Source organism: Acomys russatus, chromosome 11 (genome assembly GCF_903995435.1).
Source record: "Acomys russatus chromosome 11, mAcoRus1.1, whole genome shotgun sequence".
Taxonomy (NCBI): Eukaryota; Metazoa; Chordata; class Mammalia; order Rodentia; family Muridae; genus Acomys; species Acomys russatus.
The window spans coordinates 14,413,219-14,435,949 of record NC_067147.1 but is presented as its reverse complement, the minus strand read 5'-3'; the positions used below and the strand labels follow the sequence as shown (position 1 = coordinate 14,435,949).

Here is a 22,731-nt window from a genome sequence, read left to right as displayed (position 1 = left end):
TTCTGGCCAGGTGTGGTGACACGTGCTGTTAATCCTAACATTTAGGAGGCTGAGGGAGAGGTTAAAGGGTCACGAATTGGAGGCTAGCCTAACCCACATGGTAAACTCCAGGCTAGCCTGGGCTTATGGCAAGACCATTTTAGAAAGATGGGGAGGAAGGTGAAGAGAAGGAGGAAGTATTGACCCCTGGTCCTCATCAGCCTCTAGGAAAGGGTGACACATAGCCTGAGGGTGACTATAATCTCCTTTAGGTGTTGAAGAACATGACAGTGACAGGTGGCTGGGAGAAGGGAACCTTGGAGGCTAGTGTTGAGTTAACAGCTGTGTGAATCCTGTAGACCGAACCTTGCTTAGTCATAAGATCCCTTGCTCCCACAATTTAATGTTTCAGGCTCACTTTCGTGGAAATCTAAGCAGAGCTGCCTTGGCTTTAACCAGGAGTGGTTGATTCATGGATAGCTGCTGCTTTCCAGGTTCACACTTCTTCTGTTGTTGTGTCTGAAAAGGACACAGGGAAGAGGGCTCAGGGCCGGGGACTATCAGCGTCATGTTGGGCTGTAGCCATGCAAATAACAAAGTAGATGCTACAGGATTGTTGTTGGCCTCACCCTCCAGAGCAGCCACCATCCAGGAAATCCTGTTTGCATTCATGGGAGGACCCCGAGCTAGTGAATTTACCAGAGGGCATAAACAGGGTCACATGACTTTTCAGAAAAAGAAAAAGAATGTTCTGGATGACAGATGTAAATACTGCAGTCGCCCTATTGGAAATGTTCCTAGCAGGCAACATCATAAGTCCTGGAGTTAGGATCACACAAATTGAGATTAGCAGTTCCTCCAGGAAGCTTCTTTTCATCACAGAACCCTTGAGAATCAAATAGAAAACAGGAAACTTGAGGCAGTGTTACTATGCCATAATAGACAAGACTTCATATTAGACCTTACAAGTGACTTTTAAATTTTAATTTAGTTGAGTTGAGTTGAGTGAGTTGAGTTGAGTTGAGTTGAGCTGAGCTGAGCTGAGTTGAGTTGAGTTGAGTTTTGAGGCAAGGTCTCACAAATCCCAGACTAACCTCAGACTGACTCTGTAGTTGAGGCTGGCCTTGAACTCAAGATCCTCCTGCCTCTACCTCCCAAGTGGCCGGATAACAATCATGTCACCACATGTCTGTTTTATTCTACTTGTATAAAGAGGAACTATACCATGAAACACATTCCTAAAATACCTTCACAGACTTAAAAACAAAACCTGAGTTCATTGCAGCAAACAGAAGGATGCCAAATAAGAAATAATTTTCAAATAGGTTATATTCCAAGACTAATGAAGTCTATACCTCCGAGGAAATACACATTCTAGTTTCCAGCAGTAGATATTTAAATGCCTGGGGTTTCTGCTCTGAAGTTTCTCATTCTTTCCCAGTAATGGTCCTTGGGATGGTTCACACAAATCTTACATTTTCATAAGAAAATAATTGTCTTTAGAAAAAAGACATAGAATTCTACATACTACATACTACATACTAAAATACAGATCACGCTTTCAGATTTCACTTAAAATTTAAAGGAATAATTTTGAAAACATTCTTTTTATCTGTTTAATATTCTTAATACGTTTGTATAAAAAAGAAAATCTTATCCTTCAACCTCTTTTATGAGGTAGCAACTAAGCCTATACCTTCAGCCTCAATTTTGTATTCCAATTGTATTTTCCAGCCAGGACTAGAGGAGTGATTAGCCAAGTGACAGAGAAGTGGGTGTATTACTTGACTTGGGGGATGTGCTTAATAAGATTGGGGACATGTTTGTTACATGGTGAGCTCTAGGACAGGAGAGAAAGATCACCAGAAGGGAAGGAATCAGTTACTGTCCGAGGTAGCTTACAACTGGTGGTGATCAAGGCATGATATGATATGGGAAACTGGGGAAGAAAGTTAGATATCATCATATCCGTAGCTTGTGGAGTGTGTGTGTGTGTGTCTGTGCATGTGTGTGTATGCGTGTATGTGTGTCTGAGTGTATGTGTCAGTGTATGTGTCTGTGTGTGTATACATGTGTGTGTTTGTGTGTGTATGTGTGTGTGTTTGTGTGTGTATGTGTCTGTGCATATGTGTGTATGTGTGTCTGTGTCTGTGTGTGTATACGTGTGTGTGTGTGTGTGTGTGTGTGTGTGTGTGTGTGTGTGTGTGTTTACATATGTGCTTGGAGCAGATTTATTTGGAGAGCTGGCATTCAACTGCCTGGAGACAATTTGAAAAAGTAATGAAGAAGTAGGAATCATTTTCATTTCAAGTTGCTAAACTTTTGTTGATCACCGCCTGAGTTCTGGACACTGGAGAAACAAAGCAACCATAAAGATGCACATACTGGGTGCATGTGTGCAAGCTAAGGTCAAAGGAAGTTAACTGAGGAAGGGGTGTTCTGGAAGGTTTTCAAGCTTGCCTGCATGCCTGATCAGTTCTCAGAGTGTGTGCAAACTAACGACACAATGTTATAAAGGCAGAGACTCATTCCTGTGTGTGGATTTCAGAACGCTAATTGACTGCAGTGGCGTGAGACCCGCCCTTCCAGGATGCTACTGCTAGTCTTGCCCCAGACACATTTTGATCATCACATATGGCCTTTGACCATGAACATCAAAGTTGAGTGTAGGGGTTGGGAGAGAGGGGAGAGAGTAAACTTTTCTTTTTTCCTCTACAAGTGCCCATTAGCAATGCTTATGCATTGACGTGCCCAGGATCTACAGGGACGCATCACCAGCTTTCATTGCTGCAGTGCCCACTGGGGCCTCTCACCTACCTCCACAAGCACTCACGGTCTTCCTGCACTTCTGTTTCAGTTGCACTGGATGGCCCTGTAGTGGAAGACTACACTGTGGATATTGAGATCAGTTTTGAAAATGTCTCCTTCCTGGAGTCAGTCAAAGCTCTCTTGAGCAGCCTCAGGTTTCCGGTTCAAGGAAACGGCACTGACATTTTGAGCATAGCAATGACAACAGGTGAGTGAGACGTGCATTGCTTGAGGGTGAGTGGGTACATCAGGAGAAAGGCAGACTGCTTTCTTTGAAATCAAATTAGTCGTGAGAGGCAAGCGTAATGGCCCAATTGGCCGGCCCTGTCACCTTATGACCTCACACCTCCCAGAAAGAATTCGCTAGCCATATACTCCACAGCCAGTCACCTTATTTTAAGTGATGACCAAAGATTTTCTTGGTGGTTGTCATAAAGTGACCCCCTCCCCAAGGTATGTACATACCCTTTATGACGAATTACTGGGTTCTTTCCCTCTGAACAATGTGAGGAGCCAACAAGGAGGAGTTCAGTATGTTTTTGTGAGGTTTGTTGTTGTTTGTTTTGGTTCGGTATGTTTTAAGCAGCAGCTTCTTTTTCTTTGGGATGCCATAGGTCAGGAAATAGGAACCAGGCAGATACCTGAGTCAGAAGCAACACTAAGCAAAGTTATCCCAGGACATGGTTTGCCTTTGTGCCTGAGAACCCCCTACTAAAACTAAGCCATTTCTCCTTTGTCTTGGGGTACCATGGCCAGAGACTCCATGTCCCATAGATGAGGCCGCCTTTAGTCCTACAAAAGTTCTATAAACTGGAAAGCATCATTGCCACTTGGTTGTGCCTACTGTTTCAGAAACAACTGTTTGATGGCTTTCCTTTGAGGAGCGTCCTAAGGGTCCTCATCTGCAGAGCAGTCTCTGTGGTCCAACTTCAGAAACTGATTCAAGACTCTCTGTTTTCAGCGATTTTTTTTTCCTTCTTCGTTTAAAAAAAAAAATGTTCCCACTGAGATTAGGCTCTGTTTGGACTGTTCTTTTGACTTGAAATGTAAAGGGCACTTACTTGTGTTCTGTATTTGTGATTTATTTCCATGTAACAAATCGCTCCTAGCCCAACAGACATGTGTGGTCTTAAAGGCTCTGGGGGTCTGCAGTCTTGGAGTGGCAGCTTAGGTAGGTGGTTCTAGCTTAGGAACTTGATCAGAAGGCTATAATAGGTTAGAAAAATCATTTTCAAGTGCACCAGGGTTTTTTGTTTGTTTGTTTGTTTTGCAGACTACCATTCCTAAGTAGTTATTGTTTAGAGACCTTATTACCATGTGGGTCTCTCCCTGTCAGGTCTTTGTGCCATGAAGCCAACTTCCGCAGAGGAAAAGAGAGGAAGAGGAGGAGAAATGGGGGTGGGGAGAAGGAAAGGGAGAGAGATAGAAATAGATAGGTAGATGATAGGTGATAGGTAGATAGATGATAGAAAGAAAGAAAGAAAGATAGATAGATAGAATATATGCTAAATGATAGCAGCACTGTTGCCAGGCTCTATAAGAGGGCACCACAAGAGGCTGTGGATTCCTAGAGGCAGAGAAGCTCAGTGGTTAACTCTCTGTCAGTGGTTCTCAACCATTCTAAGGCTATGACCCTTTAACACAGTTCCTCTGTTGTGGTGACCCCCTAACCATAAAATCAATTTTTTTTGCTACTACATAACTAATTTTGCTATTGTTATGAATCATAATGTAAATATCTTTGGAGATAGAGGTATCAAGAAATCCACTCATCACAGACACCTAGTGGCTGCGTAATGTAAAACATGACTATTCAAAAAAAAAAAAAAAAAAAAAAAAAAAAAAGCTCCTTAGTGTGCAGCTGGACGATGGTCACTCCATCATCACCTTTCAGGTGACCTCAGGCGTGGTTTGGTGATACATACATGCCCCCTTTAGTCTCATGCAGTTCTATTAAGGTCTCTAGAAGTTCAATGTGGAATTGAACTAGGATTTCCTACCAGCATAGATACTTGCAATGTACAAGCGTAAGGGTGGTGACCATCTTGTCTTGGCTTACTCTTTTGCTTGACGGCAGTCTGCACACCTGCTGGAGATGACCTCTGGTGCTTCTGTGAGAAAGGCTACCTGTGGCCTCAGGAACAGTGTCTCCACAATCTCACCTGTCAAGAGCATGGCAGTGCCTTGTCAGGCCGCTCCTGCGGTTGTCTAAAAGGACTCCCTCCCCAGGGACCTTTCTGCCAGCTCCCAGAAGGTATGCAATTGTTCTTTAAAGGTTTGTTGAACGGGTATCCAACTTTACTTCAATAAAACGTCTGTCTGTTTTGCCTGTATTCAAACACCAGGGAGATAGTTACGTTTTGCCCTGTGTTTTACAGCATACATCACCTTAAGAATCAAAGTCAGACTGAACATAGGATTTCAAGAAGACCTAAAGAACACCTCCTCTGCCCTCTATCGGTCCTACAAGACAGATCTGGAAAGAGCGGTAGGTTTGGGCTGTTAGACTGGAGTCTCTTAACCATGAAACTGTTTGGGAGGAATACAGTCAATCCCACTCCCAGTGGACAGGAGGATTACAGGAGGTATAAGGATTTGAAGTTACAGAAAGATGACAATTGAGATTACTTAACTCAAGCAGCAATCAGAGGACTAGGGAGTCACCCTGGCCTAGAAGTAGGACTTCTTCCCTGGGTAGAAATGATTCAGGCAACATTTGGCAGCATCACTCCACTAAAATCAATTCAGAGGCTCATAAGGCTGGTCCAGAAGAGGTAGGCAATTCAAGTCTATTCTTCAGGCTTTCTAGCATTCTGTCTCAAAGCTCAGAACCCTCTGCCCAGAAAGTGTTACTGCCCCCTAAGTGGGTAGGGTTCTCTTATATAGATAAGAATTCTAACAACATTGGGGCTGTCCAACTCAAGGTTGAGCCTGGACATCACTAGGCATTCAGTCTAGGGACAGTTTATAGTTACTGAGGTAAAAATAGCAATGTCTCTGCAAGAGTTAACTGTCTCCCAGATGCAATTGCACACAGCTTGATATTAGATGAAGCCCTAAAATGGAAATGCTTTGCTTGAGCTGAGGCATTCCCAACGCTGCTTCCTAACTGGTGTGATGAAAACTGTTACACAGGGGCTGAGATAACGACTCCCAGAACTCCTAGTACAGCCAGGCCCCTGCCTCAGAACAGGAGAAGCCTCCTGCCTATCCCAGTATGCCACTCAAAAATGGTGACTATTCCATGGTGCCTTGGTGGAATATTGGCTCTACAGAGCCCTTGGATAACTGATTTACATCTCTGGCATGTTAGAACTCCACAAGGCATACCAGGCACTAAGTTATATACTTCTAAGAAAAGGCTGGATCATATAATAATCTTTGAGTCCCACTCACCCAGGTGCCAGGCCTACAGCACATAGTATAGATTTCTTGGTGCCTTCCTTTCGTTATTGTTGCCACAGTGAAGCACTCTGACACCAAGCACTTTAAATGATGAAAGCGTTAATCGGGCTTAAAATTGCAGGTCACAGTTTGTCATTTTGAGGATGTAGAGGCAGGGACTCACGCAACTAGTCTCGTCATACCACAGTCAAAGGCAGAGAGGAGTGAGTGAGCCTGTGCTGCGTGCTTCCTGCGGCTTGTTTTCCTTTAGCTTTCTCCTGTCTCCTGTAACCCTGGACCCTCTGCGCATGCGCATAGGATGGTGCCGGCCACAGTGGGCTAGGTCTTCCTGTATCGATTACCAATCAAGACACTCCTTCACAGATGTACCCACAGGCCACAATGACCTAGAGACTGTCTTAGGTGATTCTAGGTTGGGGCAAGTGACATTTAAAGCTAACTGTGATGCCTGGTATTGTAACTGAAAACAGTCAGCACCTCTTTACGGCGTTGACATTCAGAAGAGCCAGACGAACACATCATCAAAATTGAAACTGGCTTCATTAGAGTCACACTGGTATTAAGATGGGAACAGGTGTGGTGGTGGCCATGAGGGTGTTCCTGACTTCCAAGTCTCTGGCTAAGGTTGAGTAAGTAGCACTGGCGTGCCACCTCGGACACTCAGGAACAGGCTTCTGCTCCTTTCCTCAAAACACACAAGGGCTGTGTGTTTGGTAGACAGACTTCCAGAAAGACACCTAAATGTCCTTGGAAGGTCTTTTAGAACATTGTCAGGCTTGATGTGGGATCCTTTCACTCCACCTTCCTCCTTCTTCTCTCCTACTTAGAGTTTAATGTCACTCTCTCTCTTTCCTATAGCGTCTCTATTCTCCTAATCTCCTCTCCTCCTCCTCTTCTTCTTCCTCTTCCTCTCCCTCTCCCCCCTCCCCCCCCCCTCTCTCCTTGCATTTCCCTGAGCCATTTTTTTGTGCACTTAAACTACCGTGTGGGTCTCTAAAAGCTAAAAACAAGTTTTCTCTAAAAACAAGTTGTTAGAAATTACTCCTTCAAAGCTCATCAGATGCCATCACTAACAAAATACACACAAAAGAAAGACTTAACCAGGTTGACAAAGTGTACGTGTAAGCCTTTGGTATCTCTCACCAGTCTCAGAGTGATCATTCTCTTGCTTTGTTTTCCAGTTCCGAGAGGGCTACAAAACTTTACCAGGATTCAGATCGGTGACTGTGACACAGTTCACGTAAGAATGATGTAATTTGCTCATTTTGTTTCCTATGAGGGAAGAAGCCAGTACACCAGGGAAGGAGAGAGAGCATCCATGGGCTATCATGTGGGGTGCTCAGCAGAGGTGAGAGCCATTACCAGACCACAGTGGTGAGCTGGAAAAGGGAATAAGAGCAAGCTGTGTTCCTACCACCCTTTATGGATGGACCTCGTTAGCAGTAAGGAAACACAGAGGTGTGTTCATCTCATGCATGAAAGAATTTAGTCCCAAGAGTTTGCAGTGTTAAAATGGAATCATATTGGGTAGCAATGTGAAAGGCATGGCTAGAAGATTTGGCTAGGCAGACAGATCTCCGGATTTCCTGGTGTACCATGAGGGGCTCCACTGGAGCTTGGAACCCTTGTGGGCTCAGCTCACTGCTCCTCATCTATTCACTCTTCTCAGTTATATTCCTAGGCAAGTCCTGCCTCAGGCTGTCTGCTAGCATTTAAAGACAGGCTTGTTTTTAGCAGTTCCTTGATGATGGAAAACAGCTGGCCTCTGCCATTTTGCTTTTTTTTCCCCCCCATGCAATGAGCTACAAGGCTCGAGGCTCTCCTAGGCTAATTACTGCTTTACTGAACTGGGTGGTCTCTATGCAGCAAGGGCAGCGTGTTTGTGGACTATGAGGTCAAGGTCACATCGTCACCACCGCCTGGATCAATTCATAAAGCCAATGAGCAAGTCACACAGCACCTCAACCACACTTACAGAATGGACGACAACTCCTTCCAAGGGACACCAAACAGTAAGCGGAACTCCTGTTCAGCTGGGGTGGGCATGGCGATGGTGTGGCTTAAACCTAGGAAGGGGATCCCAGAGATTCTTGCATATCTGTTGGTACTGTTGCACTGTTCACACTGTCAAGGAAGTAGAATCAGCCTAGATAGTCAACAACAAATAAGCATAATAAAAACTGATACACACACACATACATATATGCAATATATTTCCTAGGCTGTCAAAAAAAGATATATAAATTGTGAAAATTCCAGGAAAATATATGGATTTAGGAAATGCTAAGCCATGTGAACCAGACTCAGAAAAACAAAAGTTGCATTTTCTCTCTTATGTGTAGATCCTAACTTTTAATGTGTAACAGGAAGGAAGAAAGGAAGTCCCTCGGGGTGGGGTAGGATGGGCTGAGTGACAAGTTGGGAAGAGGACCCAACAAAAAATGTATTTAAAAAATGCCATAGTAAGCAGGAGAGTGTTGGCCCATGCTTTAGTCACAGCACTCAGGAAACGGAGGAGGCAGGTGGATCTCTGTGAGTCTGTGGCCCTCTGAGTTCCAAGACAGCCAGGGCTACCCAGAGAAACCCTGTCTTCAAACAAACAAAAGATGCCATAATGAAATCTAATACTTTGTATACCAATTTGTATACAAAAAAAAAAAAAAAAAAAAGTGTGGGAGAGGATAAAGACCTCGGAAATCATGGTGCTATTTCAAAGTATGGAGCCTGGAGCATTGCATGCCACCAGTCCCTTTTTGATGAACTCTACTGCAGCAGTAGTTTATAATGGAACCCCAGGGCTAGTGACTTTCCTGTGTTCACATATTCAAAAGATCCATAAATGTCAGGCTAACACTGTGGTGGAGGGGAACCAGTAACGGCAGATACTGATACTACATAGGGTCCCATTGTTGTTTTCAAGGGTGGGTCTCAGAACACATCTGCACCACATCAGCCCTACAAACCCAGCACTTCACCAACACTTCAAGCCAGGATGGTTCTGATGCATGGGGAGGCTTCCAAACTGCCGCTCCCGGTCATTTACAGCAGCGGTGGCAAATCCACAGCTTTAGAACCCCCATTTCACACATGGGGTTCAGACATGGCCTCTAGCGCATCAGTCGGCCATGGGACCTTTGTGACTCAAGAAGTGGTAAGGGGAGGCTGTAGGCGAGATTGTGGCAGACAGATGTTGAGATGGGCCCCCAAGAATCCCGGAGAGGCAAAGCCTGCAGAGCCGTTTCCATGGTCTGCCCTCACTGAGGTGTAAACCCTCGCATGTTTTCTTCCACTGTCCAGATGAAACGAAGTTCACCATCACACCGGAAAGCATCTTTGAAGGAGACAATGTGGTCCTGGAGTGTGAAACTGAAATCGTGTCCTCCAACGTATCTTGGTACTATGGAGAAAAGCACTCTGTCATTCAAAACAGCGACAAATTCTCCATTCACACCGCAGTCCTTAACAACATGAGCCTGGTCACCCGCCTCACCATTTATAACTTCACACGGCAAGATGCAGGTGGGTTTCTCTCTAACCAGAGACTAGTGGGAGGAACTGAATGGTGTGCCGAGAGAGGCAGCCCACAGAATAGGATTGGGGCTGAGCTGTACACAAGATGATGGCTCATATTCCAAAATGAAAAATTTATCCATGGCATGCTTGTAGATGTGTGTGAGCGTGTGTGTGTGTGTGTGTGTGTGTGTGTGTGTGTGTGTGTGTGAGCGTGTGTGTGTGAGGGGGAGAGAGAGAGAGAGAGAGAGAGAGAGAGAGAGAGAGAGAGAGAGAGAGAGAGAGAGAGAGAGAGAGAATGTATGTGTGAGTGTGTGTGTGTCTGAGTGTGTGGTGTGTGTGTAAGCATGTGTGTGTGTGAGAGTGTGGGCATGTTCGTGTGTGTCTTTGAGCATGTGTGTGTGTATGTATGTGTGTGAACATGTGTGTGTGTGTATGTATGTGTGTGAACATGTGTGTGTGTGAATGTGTTTGTGTGTGTGTGCACACACACGCGCGTGTGCATATCCACAAGGAGGCCAGACTTCAGGGTGTCTTTCTTCGTTGCTCCCACCTTAGTTTTTGAGACAGGGTCTCTCACTGAATCCAGCATCTACTAGGCAGCAGGATCTGGGGAGCCACCTGTGTCTGCCTCCCTAGCTCTAGAGTTTCAGATGGATGCTACCATTTCCATTCTTTCGAACAGGGTCTGGGGCTCTGAACTCAGACCCTTATGTTTGCACAGTGGGCCACTGAACCATCTCCCCAGTGACCCAGGGTACTATTTTTAAATGACATTTAAAATGCTGAGATTTATTTTTGAGTTTTACATAGTAGTAATAGTAAGTAATTAAGTAAATTACTTAATTTAATTAAGTAATAAAATTTTTGTTTGCCGAGATAAGATTGGTATAGAACATACTGCACATATTTTAAGTTTTGTGTGAAGTTACGATACATATACTTGAAAAGGTATCACCAAAATCAAGGTGGCGAGTATATCCAGTCCCTGTAGCAATCCCTCTCTCTGACTTTTCTCTGCCTTCCTACTTGCTCCAAACAACGTCCCCCAACAATGCATGTTATTTCTTTGCCACGTCCTAGTATTTAATAAGCCCACTTACGACCAGATACCAGAAGGACTGGGTCTGCTTCTCTGCCCAAGGAGGAGGGCTGTTGATACGTGAGCCGGCTGCTCACATTCTTGCAGATTCTGATTTTACCACAGCTCTAAATGGCATGTCAGAATTATTTGTGGCCCTCTAATTCTCCCTTGGAGGTCTTATTAATTTCACTTCCCTGTGTCTTTTAATCTCACATTTGACCCTGAGAATGCCACAACTGAGGCTTTTTTTTTTCCTACTTTTTACTTACGTCATCATAAATGTTCGCACTGCTTTGACAGTTTCAGAATATTCCTTTAAGGTGCCCTTGACTCAAATCTCAGACACCATCGTACATGAGATGAGGCTCAATTTTCTTGAAGGAAATTTAGAGGAGGGATAATGACTCATAATTTTGTTTGTTTGTTCTTTGAAGGCATGTATGGGTGCAACCTGACATTGGATATTTTTGAATATGGGAGATTTGAAAGACTAGATGCTGTTCCCATCCAAATTTTCGCCAAGGAAGAAAGAAAGGTGGTGTGTGATAACAACCCTGTATCACTGAACTGCTGCAGTGAGAATTTTGGAAATTGGAGCAGAGTTGAATGGAAGCAGGAAGGGAAAATAAGGATTCTAGGTAAGAATGGTGGATTTAAACCTCTGGCAAGAAAAAAAAAGAGGGGGGGAGATCTTGTGGGCAGAGGAGGAGCGGTGTTTATTCTGGGCCATGAAAAATAAGCACCAGGTTTGATACCAGCTCCAGCCACAACACCACGACAAACCTCCCAAGGCACCGGCATGCAAGCATCATGCTTAGGTGTAGATAAGATCCCAGGAGATAAAGGCCTAAGAGGATGTGACCCGATGACTTCGGTCTGTAGCACGTCCCTCCCTTCCTTCCATCCTCAGAAAAGCGCTAAAGCTGAGGTCACAAAGTTTTCACCTAGGCCTGCCTAGAGCATCTCGTCTCTTTTCTTTCCTGTCTGGAGTCACTTACTTATGTACTTGTTCCAGTTTTTTTTTTTTTTTTTCCTGTCTCTTTGTTCCCAGCTTGCATGTCTCTGTAGACTAATTTCTTGTCAGTTACTTCATCTCAATTTCTACTCATGTGCTTTTTTTGCATTTATGCACATGTGGTGTGCCTGTTTACATGTGTTGGGCCATACAGTTTTGTGGGGCGGGGTGCATATGCATGGAGGGTAGCAGCTAACACTGAGTGTCTTCCTTGATGGCTTTCTCTTTCTTGAACCCAGAGCTCAGGAATTTTGCTAGCATCACTAGCCTGATGAATCCAGAGATCTCCTGTCTCTTCCTTGTGCAGGCTGGGATTATGGGCAGGCTGCAGTGTTTATATGGATGCTGGGTTTCTGACTTCAGTACTCATACGAATATGGACGTGTTCTAACCACTAATCCATCCTCCCAACTATACTTCATGAGATCTGAACTGAAGCCCCCCCGCACCGTCCAGTTTATACTAATGAATGATAAAGAAAAGCAGCCAGGGTGTCTAGAGAGATGGCTCAGCTGTTAAGAGCACTTGTTGCTCTTGCAGAGAAGCAGGGTTTAGTTCCCAGCATGCACATGGGAGCTCACAACCCATCTGTAACTCCAGTTCTAAGGGATTTGACGTTCTTCCTGACCTCCTTGGACACCCTGCACACACATGCTGTGCTGATGCATATGTAGGCAAGATGCTCAAACACAGAGCATAAAATAAATAAATCTTTAAAAAGAATAAGTAAAAAATAGTGGCTTTTATAAACATTTTGCCAAAATGTTAATCTATTTTTTTTTTGAAAAAAGGGAGCACAGTCGCTAGTTATCAAGTCTGAATGCGATCACAAGTTTGAAGCTAATATTTTTACCTCAAATGGGATAATATGGAAATTAGGGTGCAGATTTAAAAAATGTTCCTAAGGTTATCACAATATAAAAAGGAAACTTTGGATTCCCCGCTGATCTCGTCTCACCAGCTAACATGACCAGCATCTTCTTCATCCTGGTGAGCCAGCTCTGGACTGAGCTGCTAGCAGTTTAGATAGAAAGGGAGCAAGATCATTTGCTACTTGGAAGCCATGTGAGGCTACAGCCATCTCCTCTTTTAAGGTACAACAGTATTATGTGCTAACATATAAAGACAAAACTCTTTGAACTAAAATGCAGCGCTACGGATCTTCTTAGTATGATGTTGAAGGTACAAAGTCTTTGCTCTTAGACTATGCTACATTGTTGTTGTTATTTTGAAAAGTCACACTCCAGCTGTGGCATCTGATTAGACACACCTCCAGTGACTGAGAAAGACATCTGGTCAACTCCGAGCAATGCCCATATGGGACGTTTAAGTCACTTCCCTGGTTTACAAGGACAAGGGGGCACAGGCATCCTGAAGGAGCTGCCAGATGGAGGAGAGGCCTCGCACAGTTCCTGTGGCTCTGGTGGAGGAGCTTTCAACTCTGGAAGGTGACAGACCTTTCCCTCTGGCAGAGGAACCAGGAAGTCTGCAGTAGGATACTCAGGGACCTCTCTCTCTGCTGACCCCCTTTGCAGACTTTTCTAAGTCCAGCAAGGTTGACCAGCCTGGAGAACAATGGATTTCCTGCATAGCTTGGTATCCTCCCATTCTGAACCCAGCCCTGAACCTCAAAGCAGTTTGGTGGAGTGTTAAGTCCTACGGTGAAGATTGCTGGTTTATGCTCACACAGCTCACTGACAGCCTTGCTTCACACCACAGCCCTGATTTCTGTTAAAGTCCTAGTTGTTTCTTAAGGCTTAGAATAACATCCTCTCCTCTGAAACCCTTCTTAGTCATCCACCTGAAATGACCATCCCTTTCATCTGCACCTGTATTGAATTTTCTTCAGTGGGACATATGTCTTGACACATTCCTATTATTCTGTCTGTTTCTATAACATCTCATTTTGCATGGTTTATTGGGTTGCCCATTGGGTGAAAAGGCTGGACTCTTAAGGAAGTCAACAGGAAGAGGAGGGGGAGATACAAATGTGAACCCAGGCATCCAGGTCTGAGGCTACAGGGTGTGTTGAGGGCTATGCTTTGGGGTTTGAGAAGACAAGGAATCAAGTTAAGAGGAGAGAGATGTTTTGGGGACTATTGTGTGATAAAAGCTGCTGCTGCTGTCTAGGGGTCAGAATACAGTTTGTTTTATCTGCTAATTAAAGAACTTAAAGGCGTTCGCACCCACACAATCTCAAGTGCAATGGGTAGCAATGGGAGAAATCTCAGGTATGGCAGATAGAATTGGCAGCTAGTGAAAGGCTTTTATGAGGGGTAAGGATACACAGTCAGGCCCATCTAAAGAAAGTGAGAGAAAGACCCTCAAAGCAAAGAAGGTTCTCAGGACCCCCAAAACCAGGTGTCTCCTCATTGGCTGGAAGTTTTAAGGGTCTTTAGGAGAGTTTCCTTCCCCAATATAGGGCCGGCCAGTTTGACACAAAGAGGGTCTTAGGTTTCAAACCTGGGACCTGGGTTTTGGCACAGAGATAAGAGTGTTTCTCTGTGGACAACATAGTAAGCTCTTTCAAGCCAAATTAAAAGCAAGTTTCTTTGGGAACAGCTCTCAGGTGCGTTCACCAGTCTCATAAAGAGAGGCCAGAGAAGTTGCCATGCAGACAGTGAAGCAGAGAGAGAAAGAGAGGAAGGGAGGGGGGAGGGGCATTCTGGGATGCTCCTTTTATCTACAGCACACACCTGGTGCACCTGGCAGCAGCTGCTAGGTCCCTGAGAGCCGGCCAGTGAAACTGCCTGTATATAACGGAGTTAGGGTTAGGGAGTCCGGCTTTGAGACCTAACAGACAGGGAGGCTGGTAGACTCGTAACCTTGGTGGAAGCAAGTCCTGACTCATTGGGTTGGTCCACTAGTGGGGCGGATCGGGGAGTACTAGTAGGAGAGGAAGAGCCCAGTAGGTCTTTGTTTGGAGATGCCGGGCTTATATCTTGGGTCAGGAGCACAAAGAAGGAGCTAAAAGTTTTCCATCTTTATCATCTATTTGTGGATCTTCTCTCTCTCTGTCAGCCTAGTAGGCATCTGCCCAGCCCCTAGTCCTTCAGTGCCACATGCTGGGTTAAGAGCGTTTGGCGCACAGTAAGAACTTACAAGTGAAAGTAAGTTAAATGATCAGAGCTAAGCTTTAGAAAATAAAACATTCCCTGGACACCATGGCGCCCACTTGTACTTGAAGCTCAGGAGGCTGAGGTAGGCAAACCCCAAGTTCAAGGCCAGCCTGTACTACACAGAGATACAAAGCAAGCTTGAGCTGTATAGTGAGACCCTGTCTCAAAAACCCCAAACAAGTCAACTACAAAGAGAAAAGGAAACTTCCAGGCAGCATAATGAGTAAGCTGAAAAGTGAATTAATTCAGAGTTTGAGACCCAGATGTAATCGGTTGCAGTGTTCAGACAACAAACAGTAGGGCCTGGGTGAGTGACCTTGCGTTGATGGAGACGGGCTTGTTTCCATGGTTCAGGACTGGAAGCTCAAAGAGGGTTTTTACAAGTGAGTAGAAGTACAATGTGAGGAAGTGCAGGTGATTAAAGTGGCCTTTAAGCCTTTTTAATCTGGGTTTCTGCCAATAGCCGGGAGAGGAAACACTGGATGTGCGAATTTTGTCTGAGGGAAAATAAATAAATTGCGCGTGTTGTGTTTGCAGTACCGGAGATGTCAAATCAGGTCTTGGGAATTTGCCTCAAAAGTTTCCAACCAGGACATTCCTTTTAGAGTAGTCTGGGAAGTCAGCCCAACTCAATTTATAACAGGAGCCAGAGCTGATGATGCTGTGGAGAGAGTGAAAAAAAGATGAGTAATGGGGGGAGTAACATGTGCATTTAAGAAGGATGCTCGGGAGAGAGGCTTAGAAGGAGGCCCAGGAGGATGAAAGAAAGAAAAAGAAAGGACCTGAGGGCTCAAGCAGCCACAGCAGAAACAAGGTTGCTGGCCATGGGGGACAGCATGAGGAAAAGCCCAGGGTGAAGGAAAGAAGAGGTCCCTGTTGGCCCTAAGGATACACTTTTGGTAGAGTGTGAAGAAGGCCAATTTTAAAGATTTAATGCAAAAAGGGAGAGTGGGAAAGCAAAGGCATCAAATGCAAAAGGGTAGTGAAAGGGGCTGGGCTGGAGGGCTTTTCACATGCATAGACTTGGCCTAGGATTTGACCTGCATCAGAGGCCAACGTTCTAGCCCTCTACACTCAGCCAACCTTGTGGAATCCTTAGGGCAGATGTGGCTTGCTTCTGAGAACTTGGTTCAAGAAAGGATGAGTGTAGGGTGGGCTTTAGAGAGTTAGAAGTGACTTTGTCAGGGTGAAAGAAAGTGGAAATCAGCAGAGTGATTTGAATAGATACTTGGGGAGGCAATTTGGTTGGACTTGCTACTTTTCTGTGGCTGTGATAAAATACCCTGACAAAAGACAAGTTATGGAAGCCAAGGTTCATTTCGGTGCATGGTTCTAGAACAGACAGAGCCCAGTGTGAGGGAGAAGGCCTGGCAGTCAGGAAGCAGAGTGATCACGTTTCATCCGCACACAGGAATCAGAGGGAACAGGAAGTGTGACCAGGGGGTAAAACTTTAAAGCCCTCCCACAGTGATGTGCTTTCTTCAGCAAATTCCCATACCTTAAAGGTTTCATAACCTTTCCAAAGAGTAGCGCTAACTGGGGACTAAAGTGTTCAAACACGTGAGCCTATGGAGGACAGACACTTCTCATTCAAACCACAGCACTAGTCATAAGGCATCTGTCTTAGTTAGAGTTACTATTGTTGTGATAAAACACCATGACCAAAAGCAACTTGAGGAGGGGCTTATTTCACTTACTGGTCTGTACAAACAGTTCATCATCAAAAGGAGCGAGAGCCGGAACTCATGCAGGGCAGGACCACGGAGGCAGGAGCTTAGCCAGAGACCATGGATATGCTTACTGGCTTGTTTGGTGTGACTTGCTCAGCTTGCTTTCTTATAGAAGCCAGGACCACCAGCCCAAGGATGGCACCACCACCCACAATGGGCTGGGTGCTCTCCCATTGGTCACTAATTAAGAAAATGTTTTACAACCAGATCTTATGGAGGCATTTTCTCAACTGAGGTTCCCTCTTCTCTGATGGCCACAACTTGTGTCGAGTTGAGATAAAACTGGCCTGTACAGCAACATTGATCAGCTAGAGTTGAAAGAATGCATTTATTTTTGACACTAATCCATCAGCGTGTTGTGGGTCTTTTACTTTGGGATGGTGCAAGTGTTTGAAGAGTGTGTGAGGACTGCACAAGAAGGTGAAGATGTGTAGAGAAGAAGATGGAGACTGGACTAAGAAAACAAAGCACACAAGAGGTTATCTGAGGACCCTAGCTAAGAAGGAAAGCTGTCTTGGAGCATGGGATGTTTCTGGGAATGGAAACAGTGATTTGGGAAATATAAACCTGTGAGCCACCGAAAAAGTATGAAGCTGAAGTTTCCACTTAGAACCTTGCTGCTATTAATTCAGAGTCAGACAACCATGATGTGAAATTTTTTGTCTACATCATTGCAGGGAACCCAGAATCGGAGCTGGACTATGGCTGCAGCATGTACACGCTCAAGGCAGATAGAACCCAATGTCCCAGTGGGTCTTCAGGAACAACTGTCACCTACACATGTGAGTTCGTCAGTGCCTACGGAGCCAGAGGCAGTAAGGACATAGCTGTGACATTCATCTCTGTAGGTAAGAACTCTTGCCATAGACTGTTTAGACAAATGTCTTACACTTGCCCATCACATTACACTGGGGCTGTCAGGAGGCAGAATAAAGCTGGGCTTTTCCCTAGGAGTGGGATAGTGGTCAGAGGTCCCTCTATGCCATTTCAATTCAGGTGGAGTCATTTTAAGTGGCTGGGGAGGGAAAGCGTGGGGAGAAACTGATCATGTTGTTTGATAAAGGAAGCAGTAGAAAATAGAATCATGACCAGGTTAGCTCTGTAGTCATCGAATTCATATGATAGCTAACCCCATTTTTTTCCTACAATTCAGTTTCCCCTCCTTAAATCCCAAGAGCCTCACTCCCTCCTCCACTCTCCATCAATTCCATCTCCAGGTCCTCCTCTCCCAGTCTACCTATTTTAGAAACAACACTGCAGAAACCTAGGGCAATCTGATCATTGCTTTATGGTTGAGTAAAAAGCTTGGTTTTAGTCTCTCAGTTCTTAGTTTCTGGAAGAGTCGCTTCTTATTTCATCCACACACAGGAATCAGAGAGAACAGAAAGTGTGGACAGGCTGTAAAACCCTTAAAAGCCTGGCCCCCCACCCTGGTGATGGACTTTCTTCAGCAAGTCCCATGCCTTAAAAGTTGTATAACCTTCACAAAGACTATCACCATCTGAGAACTCAGTGTTCAAACACATGAGCCTGTGGGGGACACTTTTCATTCAAACCACAGTACTGGCCATGTGCCACTCAAAATAATAACTGCATCATTAACCAACTAGCATTATGGAGTCGCCATGGCCACAGAAATTTCTTTCCCTCTATCCTCTGAACCATTCACAGCCTTTCTGAGAAATGTGAAAAGCAGGACGAAAGCAATACCTATTTGTCTTCTGCAAGTGTTCTGCTATTGGGACTTAGTATTTGTCAAGAACAGCTGCATGTGGGTCCCCATGTCCAGCACAGCTCTCTGAGTTAGAACCAGAGTGAACACACACACACACACACACACACACACACACACACACACACACGAGAGAGAGAGAGAGAGAGAGAGAGAGAGAGAGAGAGAGGAGAGGAGAGAGAGAGAGAGAGAGAGAGAAAGAGCAGCTTTCACTACAGAAAACTGCTAAGTTCCCAAAGTGCCCAGCACTTCCTCTAGTGCAGCCATCTGTTCCTCTCCTGAGTGCTCGATAAGACTTAGCTCTGATTTGGAAGCCTGGGCCATATTACAGAGGCATGATTAGTGCTTGCTGAACATGACTGATCTGGTTGTCCGACCTCTTTCAGAAACAGGAGAAACATATCTCTGGGTCCATGAGGCTTTACTTTCTGTCCAGAAATGGATAACACTCAGGGAGCTGATTTCAGATCCCTCCAGTCAGGCAGGGCAGAGTGAGGGACGCACTGTGTCATGTGGACACTGTGGCGCTGTACCTCAGCATGTGAACTCTGACTAAGACACTGTGGAAAGCATTGGCTTCTTTTGATTATCATTAAGAATAAGGGCTATATATGACTGGAGAAGCAGGCCTGGGGTGGCAGGCTCAAGGAATGAGGCAATTCTCCTCCCAGATGACCGAAGCCAATACCACTCGGAGATGTCAATCTGGAAAAGACATGCTCCCGGAGAAGAGAAAGCCTAGAACAAGAGAAAAAGAAATAATGGGTTTTCATATCAGCATCTATATCCTAATGGTCTCAACATTGTCAACAGCTAATGTCTTACAGAATCTATGAGAGAATTACAAAAATAACTGTGAACATGGAATTGATTACATTATTTAACCTCAGTTATAGTATTATATATAGTCAAAATGAAATAGCTATAAATAATATTAAAGTGCCCGTACAGCCTAGTGTGCTTGAGGTAATCTAAGTGTTGATTGTTTGGAGAGTGAACTTTATGCTCCCTCTACTAAAAAAGTAGATCAAGAATTCTCTCTTTTGTTTATGAAACACTGGTTGTACGCTAGACCATCAGTAAATGCTAAGGGTGTACCAACAGAGGCAAAAACAGATACATCAAGAAGTGAAGCTGCATCACAGCGGTCTGGCATTGATAGTACAGTAGTGGGCACAACTGCCTTCCACGATACAACACAGCGTTTAAAGAGATGAACTTGTTGCAAGAACCCAGTCCTCTATTTTTCTCTTGAAGGGTCACAGAGGAGGTTGGTGGGGAGCCTGGGTTAAGCCAACATCCCTAAGTTTGCAACCTTTTACCCTGCTAATCATCAGGGGATGATTCCAGCTACAAAGGGGACATGCCCGAGGTCCCAAGGCATGAGATGGAAGTGAGTACTGTTCAGAGCACCACCCGGAACAGCCTAGAAACGAGTAAAACCCAGGAGCGTCAAGGTACCAATTCCACGTTGGCACGAGTAGAGTCAGGACGGTCCGTGTTGCTGTCTCTGTCTTAAATTTCACTCCTGTGTCGATGTCATCAGAAAAACTAAACATCGGATTTGTTGTCTTTTTTTTTTTTTTTTTTTTTTTTTTTTTTTTTTTTTGTCTTGTCTGCTTTGTTTGCATTCTTTCAGCCAACCTAACAGTAACCCCGGACCCAATTTCTGTTTCTGAGGGACAAAGCTTTTCTATAACCTGCATCAGCGACGTGAGTAATTATGATGAGGTATACTGGAACACTTCAGCTGGTATTAAGATCCATCCAAGGTTTTACACCATGAGGCGGTATCAGGAGGGAGCAGAGTCGGTGCTGACAGTGAAGGCCTCCACCCGAGAGTGGGATGGTGAGTGACAGGCCAGACCCCGCAGCCGGCTGTCCAGACCCCTGGAAATATGCATTGGCAGAAGCTGCCTATGAAGGGGCTATCTTGGGACATGCCTACAATGACTGCTTTATTGCTCTATGTGGGTGGTATATGGGCTCTATGGGGGTGGGGTAGATTAGCATCATACTCTCCTCCTCTTCCTCCTCCTCCTCTTCCTCCTACTCCTTCTCCTCCTCCTTTTTGGTTTTTTTTTTTTTTTTTTTTTTTGAGACAGGGTTTCTCACTGTAGCCTTGATTGTCCCAGAACTCACTCTGTAGACCAGACTGGCCTCAAACTCATAGAGATCCTCCTGCTTCTGCCTCCCAAGTGCTGGGATTAAAGGCGTGCGCCACCACCTTCCAGCCCACGTTATCCCACCTTATGGATGTGGGAAGCAATGCTCAAAGACAGTAATAAACACAGCAGTACGCGTTAAGTTTTGCAGCCTGGACTGCAGTTAGCATCTAAGTCCACAGCCCGCCCGCCTGGCATCATGACAATAGGCGGTTTTTCCAAATAAGTTTATTAGGGCCTGAGAAACGGCTCAGTCAGAAAAGCACTTACCTTGCGAGTCTAAGGGCCTGTGTTTAATGCCCCCCCCCCAGAAGCCACATAAAAAGCCCAGCGCAGTGGTGCCATCTTGCAGCCTCAGCAGCAGTAAGGAGGTGGGGACATGTGGATCCCAGGTGGCTTGCCAGCCAGCTAGTCTAGCCTTTGTGGCAAAGCTCTAGTCCAATGAGAGACCTTGTCTCAAAGAGAAAGTGAAAGGAGTCTAGGAAACAACGCTGGAGGTTGTTTCTCTGATCTCCACGTGTATGTGCAGACCTGCACACACATGCATCTGCACATGCTTGTGCACACACACAGATAATAATAACGAAACAGCTTTACTAGACGCTTAGTGCCACACTACTCAGTTGTGCCATGAAATCTCTAGGAAAGTGTTTATTTGTCTAGTTTTAAATAGAGAAGCATCTGTTATTGGTTAGTTCTTCGGTCCTGTGAAGTATGTAGGAGGAAAGTCATTCAAGCTGTCCCATTGTCCAGGAAGGTGGAGCAGGTCTGCACACAAGTTTGGGAAGGCAATCAAAGATTCCTTTTCCCAATGATGCCATGTAGGAGTGGTAGTTTCATCACAGTTGATGCCTTTTAAGGGTGATGACTTCACTCTGTCTCACTTTTGCTCCCTCCCCTCAGGAACCTATCACTGCATATTTAGATATAAGAACTCATACAGTGTGGCCACCAAAGACGTCACCATTCACCCGCTGCCTCTGGAGTCAGATATTATGATAGATCCTTTGGAAGCCACTGGCCTGTGCACCAGTTCCCACCAATTCAAGTGCTGTGTGGATCAGGAAAAAGACAAAGAGTATACTGTGACCTTCCACGTAGATTCCTCATCCTTTCGCGCTGGTAAGAGGCAGGCCATCCCACTGTTAGGGCGTGTTAGCTGGTTGATGTGATTTTTTTTTTTACTCTTCAGATAGATATTAAAAAATTCTCAGAGACCAAGCCATGCTTGTTGGTACAGGAATGTAATGTAGTTCCTCAGGAGGCTGATACAGGGGGATTCCTATGCTAGGCTTGCCTAACGGAACTCAAGGCAAACCTAGGCAATTTAGTGAGACTCTATCTCAAAATAAGAAATGAAAAGAGGCCAAAGGTATTGCAGAGCACTGCCCTGGCATGTGGGAGTAGGTAAATTTATCTTTGACTGTATGTTAGCCAAAATGTCACCTTGACCATTTATGGTTTTCAGTCTGAACGCACATCCTACTCTCTACACTGAACCCTGCCTCACAGAGATTTGTAATCACCTCTTTATTGGCCATTCTATATTTTAAAGACTTACTTAAAGTTTAAAATTTTTTATGCACCCATGGCATGTGGGAGGCTCATAGGCTCAATCCTTAGCACTGGATTTAAAAAAAAAAAAATCCTGGCAACGGCATCAGGGAGAATTTTGCCAGCCTTTCTTATCTTGTTTTGGTATATGGCTGATGACTCACTGGTTTAAAACAGAAGTTTTGGGTGGAGCCCATAAGTTTTCCTTCACCTCCTCTCTTGCAATGTGTCCAACTAGATATTCTGATAATCCATCCTTCTATGTTGGAAAATAACTTGATAGAAAATGACCCAATGATCCATGTGAATGCATAGCTGAGCCAGCAAGGTGATTAGAGAGGAATGTCCAAGCACCACAGAGGAAAAGAGAATGAGAATAAGAACCACTCTCCAGCAAGGATGATGCTTCCTAAAGGTGTTTGCCATGATCAGCAGCCCAGAACCTCAGTTGAAGGCTCTGGAGGTCAGGAAGACCTTGCTCTTTAAGATGTTTTGTTAGACTTATTTATTTTATTTTATGTATATAAATACTTTGTCTGCATGTATGTATGTATGTGTGTGTGTCATACACACACACACACACACACACACACACACACACACACTGTGGAAGTCAGAAGAGGGTGTAGA

General features: G+C 44.8%; 1 protein-coding gene across 1 annotated transcript in view; it reads left to right on the top strand.

Annotated features, from left to right (window-relative positions):
- Nucleotides 1-22,731, top strand: part of Adgrf5 (adhesion G protein-coupled receptor F5) — a 96,740-nt gene that overhangs the window by 59,556 nt on the left and 14,453 nt on the right. The window contains exons 4-14 of the mRNA XM_051152935.1: nt 2,837-2,995; nt 4,865-5,041; nt 5,166-5,275; nt 7,374-7,432; nt 8,059-8,204; nt 9,490-9,711; nt 11,221-11,424; nt 17,328-17,498; nt 19,720-19,839; nt 20,022-20,231; nt 21,451-21,669. Of these exons, the coding sequence (XP_051008892.1) occupies nt 2,837-2,995; nt 4,865-5,041; nt 5,166-5,275; nt 7,374-7,432; nt 8,059-8,204; nt 9,490-9,711; nt 11,221-11,424; nt 17,328-17,498; nt 19,720-19,839; nt 20,022-20,231; nt 21,451-21,669 (1,797 nt within the window). The remainder of the gene's footprint in view (nt 1-2,836; nt 2,996-4,864; nt 5,042-5,165; nt 5,276-7,373; nt 7,433-8,058; nt 8,205-9,489; nt 9,712-11,220; nt 11,425-17,327; nt 17,499-19,719; nt 19,840-20,021; nt 20,232-21,450; nt 21,670-22,731) is intronic.